Source organism: Tasmannia lanceolata, unplaced genomic scaffold, assembly GCF_043159265.1.
Source record: "Tasmannia lanceolata isolate RefF3 unplaced genomic scaffold, GAP_Taslan_0.1 ptg000016l, whole genome shotgun sequence".
Lineage (NCBI taxonomy): Eukaryota > Viridiplantae > Streptophyta > Magnoliopsida > Canellales > Winteraceae > Tasmannia > Tasmannia lanceolata.
Genome location: NW_027518693.1, coordinates 12594040 through 12612000, shown reverse-complemented (window position 1 = coordinate 12612000; position 17961 = coordinate 12594040). Strand labels below are relative to the sequence as shown.

Here is a 17961-nt window from a genome sequence, read left to right as displayed (position 1 = left end):
AACACCAATTAAACCATATTACAACATCATCATTGTATTCCAAAGACTCAGTCCCTCTCTTCTTTAAATATTCTTGAATTCGTCTTTTACATTTGGTATCTGTCTCACATCTTGATAAAATATAAAAAGAAACCTCACGTTTTGAAATCCAAATAACATGACCTCACTCTTATCTCAAGCTACCCTATCTTTTCTATTTGGGTTTGGTGGAGCGCATGTATCAAACCCACGTAAAAACTATTTAGGCATGGTCAACTAACAGTCCACGTGTGAAGAAAGTCAACCGATAGATTTCCTAAAGCAAATCTCTATCTACCAAGAATGAGGAAAAAGTTAGAGAACACGAATGGCAGTGAAAAAAACCAGAGAACAACTTTTGTACTACTTATGATGTATGATCATTTAAGGTAATGTGTTGTTTATTACCTTGGAGAGAGCCACTTAAAAAACGTTGCCTATTCATTTCACCCAAATTCATGCAACCAACCTAAGTCTTATCTTAGTCCTTACCTACAATTCTAACACATCACCAGGATCTTCACTGTTTCCATGACTGCTTGGTTTGAACACCATAAATCACATTCAAAACATAATCCAAATTACGTTAATTTAATCAGACGCATCTCGGTCAAAACCAACGAACGCAATCCAAAAGCGACTTAATCAATCGCTTTTATAGACGAAGAATCATGGTGGTTTCCTTCTTCCTCAATCAAGTTACTATAAGTACTCATTCTAGTCATTGCCTTACTATTTATTTTCTGATACATAGCACATCCTAGTCATTGCCTTCTTCTCGATACATAATGAAGCGTGCAACATCATCCCTCAATCAGATCCAGCCCCCAACTTATGGAAACCTAATAACCGTTCTAAGCATCGATGGAGGAGGAATTAGAGGGATAATCCCTGCCACCATTCTTAGCTTTCTAGAATTACAGCTCCAGGTATAACATGTTCTTGTGGAGCATAATCAAAAGAACAGGTTTTGAATTCATAATGTAGGATAATTGAAATTTTCTATCTTGTTTGCTTAATTAGTTTTAATTTCTTTGGTGGTTTGTGGAGTAGAAGTTGGACGGCGAGGACGCTCGAATCGCAGACTATTTTGATGTGATTGCTGGGACAAGCACCGGTGGCCTTGTGACTGCCATGCTAACTGCACCAAACGAAAAAGGGCGCCCTTTATATAGTGCCAAAGATATCAAGGCTTTCTACCTTAATCATTCCCCCAAAATCTTCCCACAAATTCGGTAATAATAATAATAATAACAATAATGATAACAATAAATGGTTCTAATAATCACATAAAAAACTGTCCATGGTGGTTCTAAATGTCTTTTTCTATGGACTTTTTTATCACAAACTTATACTCCCTATCATGAATTCCCTTGACTAACACTTGCTTTTTTAACTTTGATTTTCAATTACAGAGGTCCTTTATCTTCAGTTACAATGATATTGAAAGAAATATGCGGACCCAAATACAATGGCAAGTATCTTCATGGCCTTGTCGAGGAGAAACTAGGAAAGACATGTCTGCATCAAACTTTGACGAACGTGGTTATTCCAACTTTTGATATAAAGCGACTTCAGCCCACCATCTTCTCCTCTTATGAGGTTCTTTCTCATTTCTCACAACTATATTATTATATCTTCACTATGCCATTCTATTTTACATTTTAAATTTGGATTACAAGGTTATAATTCATGTATCTGGTGACGGGGGTAAACATGTATCTGGTGACTTGGGTAAATATGGGCTTGACCATTTCCATGTAATCACAATCAACAATGGGCTTTCTATATGATTTTATAAAAAATTAAAAAAAGAAGACTTGTACATGTTTAATAGCCACCCTTGTTATGCCTTTCTCGTGTGCAGGTAAAAAACAACCAGTTCTTGGATGCTCAACTCTCGGACATTTGCATCAGTACATCTGCAGCTCCAACATACCTTCCTGCCCATTACTTCAAAACTAAAGATGATCAAGGAAATGTGAGAGACTTCAACCTTATCGATGGTGGTGTAGCTGCAAATAATCCGGTAACTAGTCAGCCCTTCACACCATACTTTTACAGCAATCTTTAAACAGTCTTTCAATTTTTGAAATATCAGAATTTGTGGTGACCAAAGCCTAAATGAGTTTTTGTTTTTACTGAATTTTGTGGACCATTGTTTCAGGCATTGGTTGCGATGGGGGAAGTGACGAAGGAGATTTTTCGAGGGAATACAGATTTTTTCCCAATTAAACCTATGGACTATGGTAGATTTTTAGTCATCTCTTTGGGAACTGGTTCACCTAAGAATAAAGCAAAGTACAGTGCGAGTCTAGCAAGCAAGTGGGGAGTTCTTGGTTGGTTACACAGTAAAGGTTCCACTCCATTAGTAAAAGTGTTTACCCAAGCAAGTGCAGATATGGTTGACATTCATATTTCTGTTCTTTTTCGGGCTCTTCATTCTGAATCTAACTACCTTCGGATCCAGGTAAACTTGCATGATACGTTGTTATTTTCTTGGAGAGGGAAACAATAAATTTCAAAAATTTCTTTTTGTTTTACTAGTTCTTAGTATACAATTACCTCATTGAATTCAATAACTGATGAAGCGCTTAAATGAAAAAACCAGGACGATACCTTAAGCGGGCACACATCATCTGTTGATATTGCTACCAAGGAGAACTTAGAGAGCCTTGTGAAGATTGGTGACGGACTGTTGAAGAAACCCGTCTCGAGGGTGAACTTAGAGACTCGAATCTTTGAGCCCATGAAGAATGAAGGCACTAACGAACAAGCTCTCATAAGGTGAAAATATAAACCATTCGTGCGTGAGTGTTTTTTTTTATTAATGTAGCCTAATCAGTCACCTAATCATTGTATAAACTATTCTTTACAGGTTTGCACAACAACTTTCAGAGGAAAGGAGGCTACGTGAGCTTAGGTCACCACACACCAAAGTGAGCAAGCTAAGGTGTGATGAATAGGTAGTTTACGTACTTGTGAGCAAGCTAAGGTGTAATTATGTATTTTTTTAAACAGAATTATATTCTTTCATTCTTTTGTTCTATGAAATAAATATGGAAAGAGTTAGAAAATTTGTTTAACATATTCGTGTTGGTAATAAAGAGGGATGATTGGATCCATTGTTTTCTATAGTACTTGTAACGATGGATTTGCAGTCTTTATTTATTTATTTTGAATGGTAGCTGACAGGGGCGAAGCCAGGAACCCACATGGTGTAAGCCTGCATAGTTCATTATTTTTCAAAGAGTATTGTACGGCCCACACCATAGGATGATTGAAACCATCAATTTGGTGGTCCACAACATAAATAGGTATGAATTGGGTCAAATATTCACCAACTCATACATAAATAGGTATGAGTCGGTGAATATCAAACGATGATTGTGCTGATATTATTTCCCCTCGGAAAAGGACTTTAGAGAGAGAGAGAGAGAGAGAGCATTAAATTCTGTAGGTTGAAGGACAGGTTAAATAGCAAATAAGGGGGTTAGAATTTCTATTATGGGGGCTGGGGGGCAATTTCTTTACATTGACATGGGAAAAATCCAATTTTCTGGGGCGCAATTGTGCCCCTCTGGCTCCGCCACTGGTAACTAATATCAGTACAAGAAGACCAAGGTGCTCAAATACAAAGACAGAAAACAATCGATGAGACCCCAATCCAATCTTGAATCTCATTTGAAAAAAAAATCTAGCAAATCACCAAAAATAAGGGTGAAGCCCTTTAAGCCAACGAATCACATTCAAGGAATCTCCTTCAACTATCACTTTTTCTAGGCAAGTTTTATATAATAATTTAAATCCTTGACGTGCAACCCTAACCTCCAGTTTGTTTGAATCCGCTATCCCGATGGGACCTGCAAATGCCCAAATTTCCTCTCCAAGATCATTTCTTAGAGCCTTCACACCAACCGGGTGGTTTTGCAGTCTTTATAGACACTTATTGGTGGCTTTTAACCCTCTTATCATGGATGTTTAGTGGGAGTTCAAATCTGACAATTAGATCAAGCAAACAAAACCGGAGGGTTTTGAGGTCCAGCCTGGGGCCACATTCTTTTCCAGCTTAAAAAAAAGAGCAAGCAAACAAAACCCAAGGGATTTTTAATTAAATTGTAGGTTGCTAAGGAGAACTCCAAGCTCTTCTGCACGAGTTTTTTCTATTAACAAAATGTGCAAAAAGGCTCCTTTACATATCCTTTTCTTTGGTACATTATTTAGGTTTTCCTCGTGAAAACATTTCGTTTTCTTTGAATTCAACAAGTCTTCCACGTTTTGTGATAAGCAAAAAGGAAAACATGTAACATGTAGAATTGATGGCCTGAGAGCGGATGAGTGAATTGATGTAAAAGTTTGTAGGTTTGAGTTCGATGGGACTCCCTAATGTTTAATAGTAAAACATTTATTTAGACTTAGGTAGCCATTTCCATCTTACTATGAGAAATAGGTTATCTGGGAGCTTTAAACAAGGCTTTCCGACCATATATGGACCATCTGTGGATGAGGGGACCATCTGCTTTTACATTGCCCCTACACATACCGGTTATGGGTAAGCGCGTTGGGGGCTTTTGGTATGTCCTGGGTATTTCCAAGGTCAATCTGCTCTTTGAGCAAGCTCGGCCTTTTGGAAATACGGGTAAGCCTCTTTGGCAAGCACTTCCTTATGCTATAACTTGGAATGTATGGAAGAAAAGAAATATAAGGATATTTTTAGATCAATGTCGATACTTGATCTGATGAGAATGCTTGATCCAAAGATTGAACATCGGAGGAGGTCAGAGAATGAGGTGGCTGACAAATTGGACAAGCAAGGAGCTCAACCGGAAGTAATGGAAGTATGAACGTTTATGTAATCAATTTCCAATTAGGAGAACGGATCAGGGAATTTGGTTTGGTTATGTAATATTTTGTACCCGGACGAGGTGTGGTTGGGTCCTGGGTATGCTGGAGCCCGATATTATGTTGTAACAGCAGGCTGTGACTACTGGTCCCGAATAGGGGTGTAAACGTGTCGAGCCGAGCCAGGCTCGGCTCGGGCTCGAGCTCGCCTCGGCTCAGCCGGGCTCTCGAGCCTTACCGAGCTCTGGTTATATTAAGGGCAATGATATATTCACAGTTTCACGCCCCTCATCTTCCCTGGACAGCCCTATCTAGTGTAATTTGACTACTATTTTTACACTACTGGGGGTGGTCCAAGTAACAAATGGGGTTCCAAAAAAGAAGTGACATATTTTGCCTCCCCCTTTCACTCCCTGGACAACCCTTTTAGTGTATATATTAATATATAATATATATATTAAATCCTTAACGAGCCGAGCCTGACCTAGCTCGGGCTTGGCTCGTTAAGCTTAACGAGCCTGGCCAGCCGGCTCGGCTGGTTAAGGATTCGAGCCGAGCTCGAGCGAGCTTCCGAGCCCGAGCCAAAATTGACACCCTTAGTCCCGAATGCCCTTTCCGACCATATATGATTTTCAAGTAGAACTCAAACCTCAAATGTACCACATTAAGTGTAATGATCTTCAAGTAGGACTCAAACCTCATTCCACACCGATTACTTGCAATACCTATGTCAAAACGTTATAATCTTTTTGTCGTCGTTGTATTTTATTTTATTTTTTTGAATGGCAACGATTTATATATAGTTAAAAAATGAAACCCGGAGAACACCCGGCCCTGGGGATCGAGATGATCAAGAACAAGACAACCAAAGAAGGGAAAAAACAAAGAATACAAGTCCAAGATCTAGGAAAATACTTGTGACAAAAGTACTAGTGGGTTCAGCTGTAGTTGAAGGGAAGAAAATTGTTCTCTTGTTGCCAAACATACAAAAAATGAGAGCTTGCCTGCTTGATATACTATTCATGAGGCCCCAAATCTCATGGATAAACTTGTTTTTGAGGATTATATATTGAGATTAAAACACAATTGCACATATTTCCTAAGCAACAACCTACACATTACCAAACATAGAACATAGACTAAAGGACTTCTACATTTACAATGCAATAAGAAAGGCTACCGAAAGACACCTAGTTTTTCAAGGCTTGCTTTGAATAGGGCTTGTTCCAAGTCTAACAGATTCACTTAGACTTCCAATACTTTATTAAAATTATTTCAACATATTATTGGAAACATTTTAAACAACATAATCTTTTAGATCCACAAGAGATTGGTTGAAATTTCAACAATGTGTTGAATAGAATAAAAAAATTAATACAATTTGGAACATAGCAAATAATACATTTTTTTGTTAACAACTCTACTGGCTGGCTTATCTCCAAAAATTTTATCAAGTATAGTTTACACCTTTGGTATGTGGTGATCTCATATCTCGAAGTTTCTTTTCATCTGATAGTTGTTTAGCAAACCTGTAAACAATTTTGAAATTCAATGATCAGTGAAGAAATGGAAAAAATTCTAGTAATAGAAAGGCGCATGAGGAGTTTAGTTTCACCTTATGAGAGCTTCTTCATTAGTGCCTTCATTTTTCACAGGTTCATATACTCCATTATCTAGGTTCACCCTCGAGACTGGTTTCTTCAACAATTCTTCACCAATCTTTACAACATTCTCCAAGTTTTCCTTTGTAGCAATATCAACGGAGGAAGTAGGACTGCTTAATGTATCATCCTGGTGTTTTATTCAGTAGAATCATTATCAATTCATCCATATATGAGGGTGTTTTACATTGAGGCACCATTTCTTTCGACGTAAAATGGGCATAAAACAAATTCTACATTCATTTTTCTACTTAAAAATGGACGTAAAACAAGTTTTATGCCCATTTTCCCACTTAAAATGAGTGTAAAATTTGTTTTACACCCATTTTTATCGAAAGAAACGGATCGTAAGTAATAATCTATGTGCAAGATAGGATTTTCCCCTTTAAAGAAAATAAGTATGTGTGCTTACCTGAATCCGAAGGTAATTAGATTCAGAATGAAGAGCTTGGAAAAGCACAGAAAGGTGAATGTCATCCACCAAAGGAGTGCAACCAACGCTAAGCAACCAACGCTAAGCAACCAACCTAGAACCCCCCACTTGCGTGCGCCTTTTGCATTGTATTTCTCTTTGTTCTTCGGCGAACCAGTTCCTAATGAGATGACTAAAAATCTGCCATAGTCCATTGGTTTAATTGGGAAGAAGTTTGCGTTTCCTCGACAAATCTCCTTTGTCACTTGACCTATGGCAACCAATGCCTGAAACCACGGATTTAAGAAGAGAGTCCAGTTTAGACTTTGCTCATTGAAGAAAATTTAGAATTCTCTGGACATGTCTTTAGATTCCAGACAGAAACTTTCATTAAGAGGTTTTCTTAAGAGTAAGGGTGAAGGGTCTTGCACTTACGGGATTATTAGCAGCTACACCACCATCAATAAGGTTGAATTCCCTCACATTCCCTTGAGAATCCATCGTTTCAAAGTAATGGGCAGGAGGGTAAGATGGAGCTGCGGATGTGCTGATGGTGATATCTGAGAATAGAGCATTCAAGGATGGATTGTAATGTGCCTGTACTAGAAGAAGGGCATAGTTAGATAAAATGCTAATGTTTTTTTTTTTTTGATCGGTTAAATACTAATGTTAGATTTTAATTATAGTACTTAATTCCGTTAACAATCTATGTTATTCTAGATTGGAAAAAGGGATACAAAGACTGATCTTGCCAAAATATCAATCAATTTCAAAAAAGAAAAAGAAAAAGGAACTTCATCGCTCGTTGAGGATCTTATCAAAACATGTGATTACTGTTGGTGTTCATGGATTAGGAATTGAACTAGAATTGAAAATAAAAAATGGAAAATGAAAAATAAAATAAATGGAGAATATATTTGTCAGAAATGAGGTAACAACCTCATAGGTGGAGAAGATTGTGGGTTGAAGTCGCTTGATATCGAATGTTGGAATAGCCACATGTGTCAAGGCCTGGCTCAACCGCGTGTTTCCTAGCTTTTCCTTAACTAGGCTATGAACATACTTGCCATTGTATCTTGGTCCAGTTATTGCTTTGAAAATCTTGATCAATGGAGCGAGGAAGCCACTGCAATTAAAAACAAAAAACAGCATGTTAATTAGTCATTTATTAACAGGAACCTTAGGCTGACTACAAGAAATACACTCATTGGCGATGCACATAATCGTTTACCAAAGGGTATGAATCTGTTGGCAGCGCTAAATGGATATAGCATTCATGATTAGAGTCTTACCCCCATTGTGGGAAGATTTTTGGGGAATGTTCCAGGTAGAAATCTATGATATCTTTGGCTGCGAATAAGGGGCGGCTGTCTTCATTTGGTGCAGTTAATATGGCAGTCACAAGACCACCAGTGCTTGTTCCCCCTTAGCAACAACGTTCTCTAGCGGATGGCCGATCTAGTCGTCCACTGGTCTCTGCACCCGTCCCTTCACTCTCCTCTCATTTATTTTCTTCCTAGAAAATAAAGAAAAACTAGATTAATAAAAATCCGATCCCTATGATAGATTAAGCAAGCTCCCAATATGCTGGGTAAAATCACTTCATCAAGGGCACTATAGAAAAGAGCCTTCTTACTCAGAGTCAATATGCAAAAATCTTCTTTCATCCGCGGGTCTCTCTAATGCAAATAGAGATGAGATGCCTCTTGAGCTCCTTGAAGAGTGCTCACTCTTTCCTAACGAAGTGAAATCAATATCACTGATATTCATCATCGAACTGTCTTTTCTCGATTAGATTGATGTTTCGCTTAGGGAGCGCTCCGGTGAGGACTTCTTTTCTTAATCTTTCTATATTTATCCCTTGTGTGTTTTATATATAGGGTTAATTGTAAGGCTATTGAAAATCTAGTTATATAAACCAACTCATTAGGGCTAATTGTAAGAACATCTCATTTCACTTTCAAGCTTGTATGTCCATGATTCCACCTAAATAGCATGTAAATAATAATAATACTAATAATAATAAGAAGAAGAAGAAGAAGAAAAAGAAGAAGAAGAATCTCATAAGTGGAGAAGATGGTGGACTGGAGTTGCTTGATATCGAATGTTGGAATAACCACATTCGTCAAAGTCTGGTGCAGCCTTGTTTTCCCTAGTATTTCCTTTACAAGATCATGAAGATACTTGCCATTATATTTGGGTCTACCGACTGCTTTCAATAACTTTCGTGCTAACACAAATGGACCACTGTGATTTTTAAAACAAAAGCAAAGAAAAAATGTGAGTAAATTAGCAAAGTAATCAGCGGTTAATCATCATTATAGTTATCTTTGTTGTTGTTATTACCTTGATTGTGGGAAGATTTTGGATACATGATCGAGGTAGAAATCCTTGATATCTTTGGCGGCAAATAGAGGACGATTTTTTTCATTTGGCGCAGTTAACACGACAGTCACGAGACCACCATTGCTTGTCCCTGGAATCACATCGAAATAATCTGCAATTCTTGCATTCTCACCTTCGAGTTCCTGCTCCATAACACAACCTTTGAAATTAAATGGTAAAAAAATATAGGCAAATGATTTCAGCGTTATAGATTTTGATAAAGATGCGCAAAGCATCTTGACGTTTAGTATTTGAAGTGCTTTCAGAACAATATTACAGTTCTCAAAATGCTCTTGCCTTTAAATACTAAACGACAAGATGCGTCGCGCATCTTTATCAAAACATGGTAGTGCTAAAATCATTTCCCAAAATATATTGTTGAAGTGTAAATGATTACATAATACCAACTCTAACAACTTAAGTTTTTGGAGTAATTAGTTGTTTCACATGGTATAAGAGCAATTGCCTAAGGGCAAGCTCCGGGTTCAAAACCCAACAACTTTTTGATATTAATTAAAAATCCACATGTATGGCCAACCGAAAAAAGGGGGGCCAAACGTGAGGGGTGTTAAATTATAAATGATTAAATAACACCAACTCCGAGAGCTTAAGCTGTTGGAGATATGGGTATGGGTATCTTGGGTGGGGTTAAGGTTTTTATGGGATAACCCAAGAATCATAAACCCGACCCTAGCCGAGATAGTTTCTCAGGCTGGGTTAGGTCAGGATTTTAAGTCATCACGTCCACAAATTAAAAAAGGAACTACTTTTCTCACATCACAAACCCGACCACCTCAATGAAAGCAATTATAACAATATACGTGGAAATAAATTGTCATGTTACTCAAGATATAATTAAGAAATTCAAAGTACACCTATAAAAGTCTGATTTTAGGTTTTGTGTTTTTTTTTCTCTTTAAACGCAAGGTGGCAAACGTGCCTTGCCGGGCCAGCACGGCGCGACCAAATGAGGCCCGGATAGGCCCGCGGAACGGGCACGGCACGGCACGGAAGGGTTCATGGGCCGTGCCGTGCTGGGCGGAAAACCTCGAGGCTAGGCACGGCACGGCCCGCGGCCAGCCGTGTCGTGCCGTGCCGGCCCATGTTTATTTTTATTTTTGAAAATATATGTTTTGGACGAAACTAGCCCCCAAACTAGCCGTTTGAAACAACTTTTGGGAGGTATTTTCGGGGTTTTTTTTAAAAAAAAACATTTTATAAGGGGGAACAAGGCTCGCGGCCCGTGCCGTGCCTAGCCGCCAGGCCGCCCAACCAAGCCCGGCACGGCCCGTAGCTTCGTCGCGTTACTGTTGCTATCCATGGCGTGCCGTGCCTTGCCGGGCCGTGGGCCGGCACGGCCCGTTTGCCACCTTGACTTTAAACCTACCTCGACCTAGATAGGGTTGGGTTTTGCACACTCTAAACCGACCCAAACGGGCAGGTTTTCCAACCTGAAAACCCACCCAACCCATTACCCATGAATTCTGAGCCTGACCCGAGGTATTTTTGGGTCAGGTCAATACGGTTCAGTTAATCCGCTCCAAGTTGCAACCTTAATTCCTGGAACCCAAGAACCAAGCTTGATAAGCTTATGTACATTGTTGATGATTTTTTTTCAAAATATATCATACCTGAAGTTGTGATTCTAGGAACCCAAGAATGGTTGCTGGGATGATTCCTCTAATTCCTCCCCCATCAATGCTAAGAATAGTGATTAGGTTTCCATACGTAGGGCGTTCTTCTTCCATAGAGGATTAAGAATAGGATACCAAATTAGATGGGGTATTAAACTAATGAAGAGTTTCCATTAATGGGTATGTTTTGGAAGAATGAATACTACTATAGTTGATTCAGTATTTAACAGAAAATATGATCTTCTTGGAATTGATTCGCTGTTTATAGAAAATAAATTCTGGTCAGGATGCCACATTTAATCAAACCAAATGCTACTTAGTCTTTCAATTAAGTGAATATAATTAGAGGTTGCTTGTTTGAGAAATTAGATAAGGATAGAAGTTAGGCCCGTCTATAAGGTTCTGGTCAAGGGAAATTAGAACTGACAATTTAGCAGGAAAGGATGACTGAATCCATTGACAGAGAATGATATATTAGTGGAATTACCATGGCAACGTGGTTTTGCAGTAGGGTTTATATTTAATTGATCTTTCTTTAGTTATCTAATTTTGGTAATAGCTAGAACTCATATCAGAGTCTTTTTTTTTCCGTATATGACAGATTTCAACATCTAGGTAAGAACTTAGGTGACGTACCCATGTACTAAAATAAATCGATGGGTGAATCTACTAGGGTCTGCTTGGCTGGAGTTTAGTTGGTGTTTTGATTGGTTTTGGGGTGCCACCCCATCTGATAGTGGTGTTTCCTTGCATGTTTCGATTCAAACTGGTACTAGGAGACTACTTTTCGTGTCTCACCCTTTTCTGCCCATGCCCATGTGGCCCGACTCTTTTCCCTCACCAAAGTAGTTGAAAAAGGTGATTTTTTTTGGGTGCAACTTGGGTCAAGCTCACCCTAAACCTGATGTGTTCTCGGGTTGGGTTGGCATTTCCTTGGGTTAGGTTGTATTAGGGCGAGAAAAGTCAACCTTATTTAATTAATTTTGTGTTGGCTTAGGGTTGAGGCTTTGGGCAACTTAAACTAACACGAACCCAACCTCCATCTTGTAATTTTATCGTGATTTTTAAAATCTTACGATTATGCCTTTTTCTTTTTTTTCCCTAGGTGAGCCCGAACCCAAGCCTACTCAATTTGGAAGAAAGAAAAAGGGTTAGGCAGGACAGATATGGTTGAGGGATTTATAGGCAATTTGGGTTAGGTTTGATCCTCAACCCAAGGCTCGGTTTGGGTCGGGTTAGGGTTGAGAAAATGCTATCTCGGGTTGGGTTGGCCTCAACCTGACCCGATTCGTACCCTTAGTAACCGACCCTATTTGTACCCGGTGCGTTTGGATTAAAGGAATCGGAATTAAAGAATCAGTGTTTGATTCTATCCCCACGATTCTTGCGTTTGGGTGATTTTACTCGGCGCAAAGGCAATGCCCAACCGGAATTTTAGGTGGAATCTTGGGTGGATTTTGATACCACCCTAGGTAGGTGGTATTCTGCTTCCCAACACAAAAAGAACTCGATTTTGTTGACAAAATTAGGGAGAAAAAATTTCCACGATTTAAGGGAGAAAATATCTCTCCTTCTCTCTCCATGATTTAAGGGAAAATCTCTATCTGTCTCTCTCTATAGCTAATGCTTCGTCTCATATGTGAGACCCTAAATCTGTTATTTTTTCTGAAAATGCTTCGTTAATGGGTAACCAAACACAAGAATTGGAATCCACATTCCCTTTACCATGGGAAATGGAATAGGAATGGAATTTGATTTCCATACCTATTGGCTTTCTGTTAATTCATTATGTTCTCAGTGCTTTTGTCTTCTTCTTCCTTTCTGTGATATTTGGTGGGCAATCGGAGTGTTCTCGAGGCACTCAGGTCGGGCTGCCCAAGCCCTCAACCCGAACCCGATCCGAAGTCAACCCAACCCAACCCAACCTGACCGTTATCCGGGTTGAATCCAACCCAAGTTGCACTCCTATAATCCGTGCCTCATCTTGCCGCGTCGAAAATGTTTCCTAACTTGACCTATTTTTCTGTTTTCATAGAAATCAGGTACAAAATATTGTAATTGGATGAAAATCAACACCAATTAAACCATATTACAACATCATCATTGTACCTCACTTCTTTAAATATTCTTGAATTCGTCTTTTACATTTGGTATCTGCCTCACATCTTGATAAAATATAAAAGGAAACCTCACGTTTTGAAATCCAAATAACATGACCTCACTCTTATCTCAAGCTACCCTATCGTTTCTATTTGGGTTTGGTGGAGCGCATGTATCAAACCCACGTACAAACTATTTAGGCATGGTCAACTAACAATCCACGTGTGAAAAAAGTCAACCGATAGATTTCCTAAAGCAAATCTCTAGCTACCAAGAATGAGGAAAAAGTTAGAGAACACGAATGGCAGTGAAAAAACCAGAGAACAACTTTTGTACTACTTATGATGTATGATCATTTAAGGTAATGTGTTGTTTATTACCTTGGAGAGAGCCACTTAAAAAACGTTGCCTATTCATTTCACCCAAATTCATGCAACCAACCTAAGTCTTATCTTAGTCCTCACCTACAATTCTAACACAACACCAGGATCTTCACCGTTTCCATGACTGCTTGGTTTGAACACCATAAATCACATTCAAAACATAATCCAAATTACATTAATTTAATCAGACGCATCTCGGTCAAAACCAACGAACGCAATCCAAAAGCGACTTAATCAATCGCTTTTATAGACGAAGAATCATGGTGGTTTCCTTCTTCCTCAATCAAGTTACTATAAGTACTCATTCTAGTCATTGCCTTAATATTTATTTTCTGATACATAGCATATCCTAGTCATTGCCTTCTTCTCGATACATAATGAAGCGTGCAACATCATCCCTCAATCAGATCCAGCCCCCAACTTATGGAAACCTAATAACCGTTCTAAGCATCGATGGAGGAGGAATTAGAGGGATAATCCCTGCCACCATTCTTAGCTTTCTAGAATTACAGCTCCAGGTATGACATGTTCTTGTGGAGCATAATCAAAAGAACAGGTTTTGAATTCATAATGTAGGATAATTGAAATTTTCTATCTTGTTTGCTTAATTAGTTTTAATTTCTTTGGTGGTTTGTGGAGTAGAAGTTGGACGGCGAGGACGCTCGAATCGCAGACTATTTTGATGTGATTGCTGGGACAAGCACCGGTGGCCTTGTGACTGCCATGCTAACTGCACCAAACGAAAAAGAGCGCCCTTTATTTAGTGCCAAAGATGTCAAGGCTTTCTACCTTAATCATTCCCCCAAAATCTTCCCACAAATTCGGTAATAATAATAATAATAACAATAATGATAACAATAAATGGTTCTAATAATCACAACAAAAACTGTCCATGGTGGTTCTAAATGTCTTTTTCTATGGACTTTTTTATCACAAACTTATACTCCCTATCATGAATTCCCTCGACTAACACTTGCTTTTTGAACTTTGATTTTCAATTACAGAGGTCCTTTATCTTCAGTTACAATGATATTGAAAGAAATATGCGGACCCAAATACAATGGCAAGTATCTTCATGGCCTTGTCGAGGAGAAACTAGGAAAGACATGTTTGCATCAAACTTTGACGAACGTGGTTATTCCAACTTTTGATATAAAGCGACTTCAGCCCACCATCTTCTCCTCTTATGAGGTTCTTTCTCATTTCTCACAACTATATTATTATATCTTCACTATGCCATTTTATTTTACATTTTAAATTTGGATTACAAGGTTATAATTCATGTATCTCGTGACTGGGGTAAACATGTATCTGGTGACTGGGGTAAATATGGGCTTGACCATTTCCATGTAATCACAATCAACAATGGGCTTTCTATATGATTTTATAAAAAAGAAAAAGAAAAAAGACTTGTACATGTTTAATAGCCACCCTAGTTATGCCTTTCTCCTGTGCAGGTAAAAAACAACCAGTTCTTGGATGCTCAACTCTCGGACATTTGCATCAGTACATCTGCAGCTCCAACATACCTTCCTGCCCATTACTTCAAAACTAAAGATGATCAAGGAAATGTGAGAGACTTCAACCTTATCGATGGTGGTGTAGCTGCAAATAATCCGGTAGCTAGTCAGCCCTTCACACCATACTTTTACAGCAATCTTTAAACAGTCTTTCAATTTTTGAAATATCAGAATTTGTGGTGACCAAAGCCTAAATGAGTTTTGTTTTTACTGAATTTTGTGGACCATTGTTTCAGGCATTGGTTGCGATGGGGGAAGTGACGAAGGAGATTTTTCGAGGGAATACAGATTTTTTCCCAATTAAACCTATGGACTATGGTAGATTTTTAGTCATCTCTTTGGGAACTGGTTCACCGAAGAATAAAGCAAAGTACAGTGCGAGTCTAGCAAGCAAGTGGGGAGTTCTTGGTTGGTTACACAGTAAAGGTTCCACTCCATTAGTAAAAGTGTTTACCCAAGCAAGTGCAGATATGGTTGACATTCATATTTCTGTTCTTTTTCGGGCTCTTCATTCTGAATCTAACTACCTTCGGATCCAGGTAAACATGCATGATACGTTGCTATTTTCTTGGAGAGGGAAACAATAAATTTCAAAAATTTCTTTTTGTTTTACTAATTCTTAGTATACAATTACCTCATTGAATTCAATAACTGATGAAGCGCTTAAATGAAAAAACCAGGACGATACCTTAAGCGGGCACACATCATCTGTTGATATTGCTACCAAGGAGAACTTAGAGAGCCTTGTGAAGATTGGTGACGGACTGTTGAAGAAACCGGTCTCGAGGGTGAACTTAGAGACTGGAATCTTTGAGCCCATGAAGAATGAAGGCACTAACGAACAAGCTCTCATAAGGTGAAAATATAAACCATTCGTGTGTGTGTGTTTTTTTTTAAATTAACGTAGCCTAATCAGTCACCTAATCATTGTATAAACTATTCTTTACAGGTTTGCCCAACAACTTTCAGAGGAAAGGAGGCTACGTGAGCTTAGGTCACCACACACCAAAGTGAGCAAGCTAAGGTGTGATGAATAGGTAGTTTACGTACTTGTGAGCAAGCTAAGGTGTGATGAATAGGTAGTTTACGTACTTGTGAGCAAGCTAAGGTGTAATTATGTATTTTTTAAACAGAATTATATTCTTTCATTCTTTTGTTCTATGAAATAAATATGGAAAGAGTTAGAAAATTTGTTCAACATATTCGTGTTGGTAATAAAGAGGGATGATTAGATCTATTGTCGCACCAAACTATTTTTTTACGGGAAATTATGGAATTTGCTGGTTATGGCGGAGATATAGAATGATTTTTTTCAAGGAGCCTTAGAATTATCTCATTCAATAAGACAATTTTTGCCCCCGCCAGTTGAAGAATAGGTGTGCCCCAGCATTCCGCGAATTGCCTCCAAGATAAAATGAAACCTAGTCAATGAGACAGTTGTATAACGGTGTACAAGACTAATGAAGACATAACCAAATTACGCTTAAATTTGGCAAGCCTAATGAGAAGCCTAGTCTCTGTTTCTGCGGTAAACAAATACTAGAATGAAGATCAAAACAACGCAAAAGGAAGGAAGCAAGTGTTGGGTATATAATATAACCCATGTATGTTCAAATTTAAGCCCAATAAGATAATGGACCGGTGTAGTGGGCCTATTTCGGCTAGAGCCCACTAACCTATTAAAACCCTAGTGTATCTAATATATATAGGGGGTGGAGGCAACAAACTTGGTATTCCAAATTAGATACCTTGGTGGTAATGCTTCAAGAAAACTCTTGCTTGACCTAATTACTCTAACAATCTTGAAGCAATGGATACCAATATGGTATCAGATAAAGGTGGCGTTTGTGGCTTGGTTAGTGTTACCACAGTTCAGAGGAGCATCGTTCATATACAAGAGGTTCGTGAGAGAACAGCTGAAGAAAATGGTTGGAAGAGCAAGGAAAGATCATAAGAAAGAACACGAGGCTAATTGAAGGAGGAGATTATCTTTATCTTTTTCTCCTGTTTTTTTACTTTTACTTTTTTACTGAAGGTTTTACCGTTTCTTTCGTACATCCCCAACCAGAGAAATGTATAGCCAAAACTATCTTGAATTCGGTTCTTGGAGTTAGTGTTTGGCTTCGGTTCGTAGATTCGATTTGGATTTCGCGATTTGGTTCTATGTTCATGTTTCACCCCCTGTAAATCCCAATAGGTTGGGTTTGGGTTTTTCCCTTGGTGGTAATCTCTTGCTGTTGGGTTTCATCTTGGATATCTCGGATTCGAGTTTGGATTTGGTTCGCGACTTAGTTATTCTTATTTGGTTATCGCGCTTCGCAAATCAGGTGTACTCTTTCCATATTTTATTTTGGTAAATTAGACTAAAATGGACAAGACTGCAATTCCCTTTGAGATGGTCAAACGTTAATCGTTTGGACACACCATATAAGGAAGCTACTATGTTGGTAGATAAGGCTGAGCCTAAAAGTTTCACTGGCATGTTGAAAAAAAAAAAAGGCCGGTACTTCTTCAAATTTGTGGTCGGATACAGAAGCCATTTGTCATGCTTACAACTCAAATAAAATTTTCACTGGTGTTATCGAAGTAAAGGAGACTGGTACAGTGGCTAGTGGAGCAGACATGGAGGTCACTCACACTGGTACTGTGAACTTGGCCCTTTCTTCAGGTAAACAACTAACTTTATAAGATGTTAAAGTAGTTACTATTATTTTGATATATGCACTTCATTTATATGTGGTAGAGTACCCAATAATTTTGGTGAGGACTTTGTGACCTACCCTTTGGAGAATGATCCATCATCCTATCAGGAAGTGATGAGATCTAGGGACTCTTTGTTATGGGCAGAAGCCATTCATGATGAAATGAGCTCTCTGTTAGAAAATCTAACTTGACAGCTAGTCGATTTGCCAAAAAGGGCTAAGACTATGGGCTGTAAGTAGATATTTGTATGTGCTTATACAAAATTTTGTTATAGTCTTAATCAAACACCTAAATTGTGACATC

The 17961-nt window shown here is 38.5% G+C and overlaps 2 protein-coding genes, 1 long non-coding RNA gene and 1 pseudogene across 3 annotated transcripts; 2 read left to right on the top strand and 2 right to left on the bottom strand.

Annotated features, from left to right (window-relative positions):
- Positions 1-751: 751 nt before the first annotated feature.
- Positions 752-3137, top strand: LOC143848358 (patatin-like protein 2). Its single transcript, XM_077357283.1, has 7 exons — positions 752-947; positions 1072-1253; positions 1434-1620; positions 1886-2047; positions 2186-2488; positions 2630-2805; positions 2897-3137. The coding sequence occupies exons 1-7, from the start codon at positions 807-809 to the stop codon at positions 2982-2984; spliced, it is 1239 nt and encodes a 412-aa protein (XP_077213398.1). The 5' UTR covers positions 752-806; the 3' UTR covers positions 2985-3137.
- Positions 1392-3070, bottom strand: LOC143848359 (uncharacterized). The gene is made up of 2 exons (XR_013235375.1): positions 2638-3070; positions 1392-2033 (listed from the first exon to the last, which is right to left on the bottom strand). It is a non-coding gene; the product is annotated as an uncharacterized LOC143848359 (long non-coding RNA).
- A 3053-nt stretch (positions 3138-6190) lies between the features above and the next one.
- Positions 6191-11066, bottom strand: LOC143847901 (patatin-like protein 2; annotated as a pseudogene).
- Positions 11067-13812: 2746 nt separating this feature from the next.
- Positions 13813-16134, top strand: LOC143848456 (patatin-like protein 2). Its single transcript, XM_077357411.1, has 8 exons — positions 13813-13953; positions 14078-14259; positions 14440-14626; positions 14893-15054; positions 15192-15494; positions 15636-15811; positions 15905-16021; positions 16064-16134. The coding sequence occupies exons 1-7, from the start codon at positions 13813-13815 to the stop codon at positions 15990-15992; spliced, it is 1239 nt and encodes a 412-aa protein (XP_077213526.1). The 3' UTR covers positions 15993-16021; positions 16064-16134.
- The last annotated feature ends 1827 nt before the right edge of the window (positions 16135-17961 follow it).

Excerpts from the sequence above, each read along its gene's own strand:
- LOC143848358 (XM_077357283.1), top strand. The coding sequence starts at position 807 with ATGAAGCGTGCAACATCATCCCTCAATCAGATCCAGCCCCCAACTTAT. Across the intron at positions 948-1,071 it reads TTCTAGAATTACAGCTCCAG|AAGTTGGACGGCGAGGACGC; the intron begins GTATAACATGTT and ends TTTGTGGAGTAG. Across the intron at positions 1,254-1,433 it reads AAAATCTTCCCACAAATTCG|AGGTCCTTTATCTTCAGTTA; the intron begins GTAATAATAATA and ends TTTCAATTACAG.
- LOC143848456 (XM_077357411.1), top strand. The coding sequence starts at position 13,813 with ATGAAGCGTGCAACATCATCCCTCAATCAGATCCAGCCCCCAACTTAT. Across the intron at positions 14,627-14,892 it reads CCATCTTCTCCTCTTATGAG|GTAAAAAACAACCAGTTCTT; the intron begins GTTCTTTCTCAT and ends TCTCCTGTGCAG. Across the intron at positions 15,812-15,904 it reads AACGAACAAGCTCTCATAAG|GTTTGCCCAACAACTTTCAG; the intron begins GTGAAAATATAA and ends TATTCTTTACAG.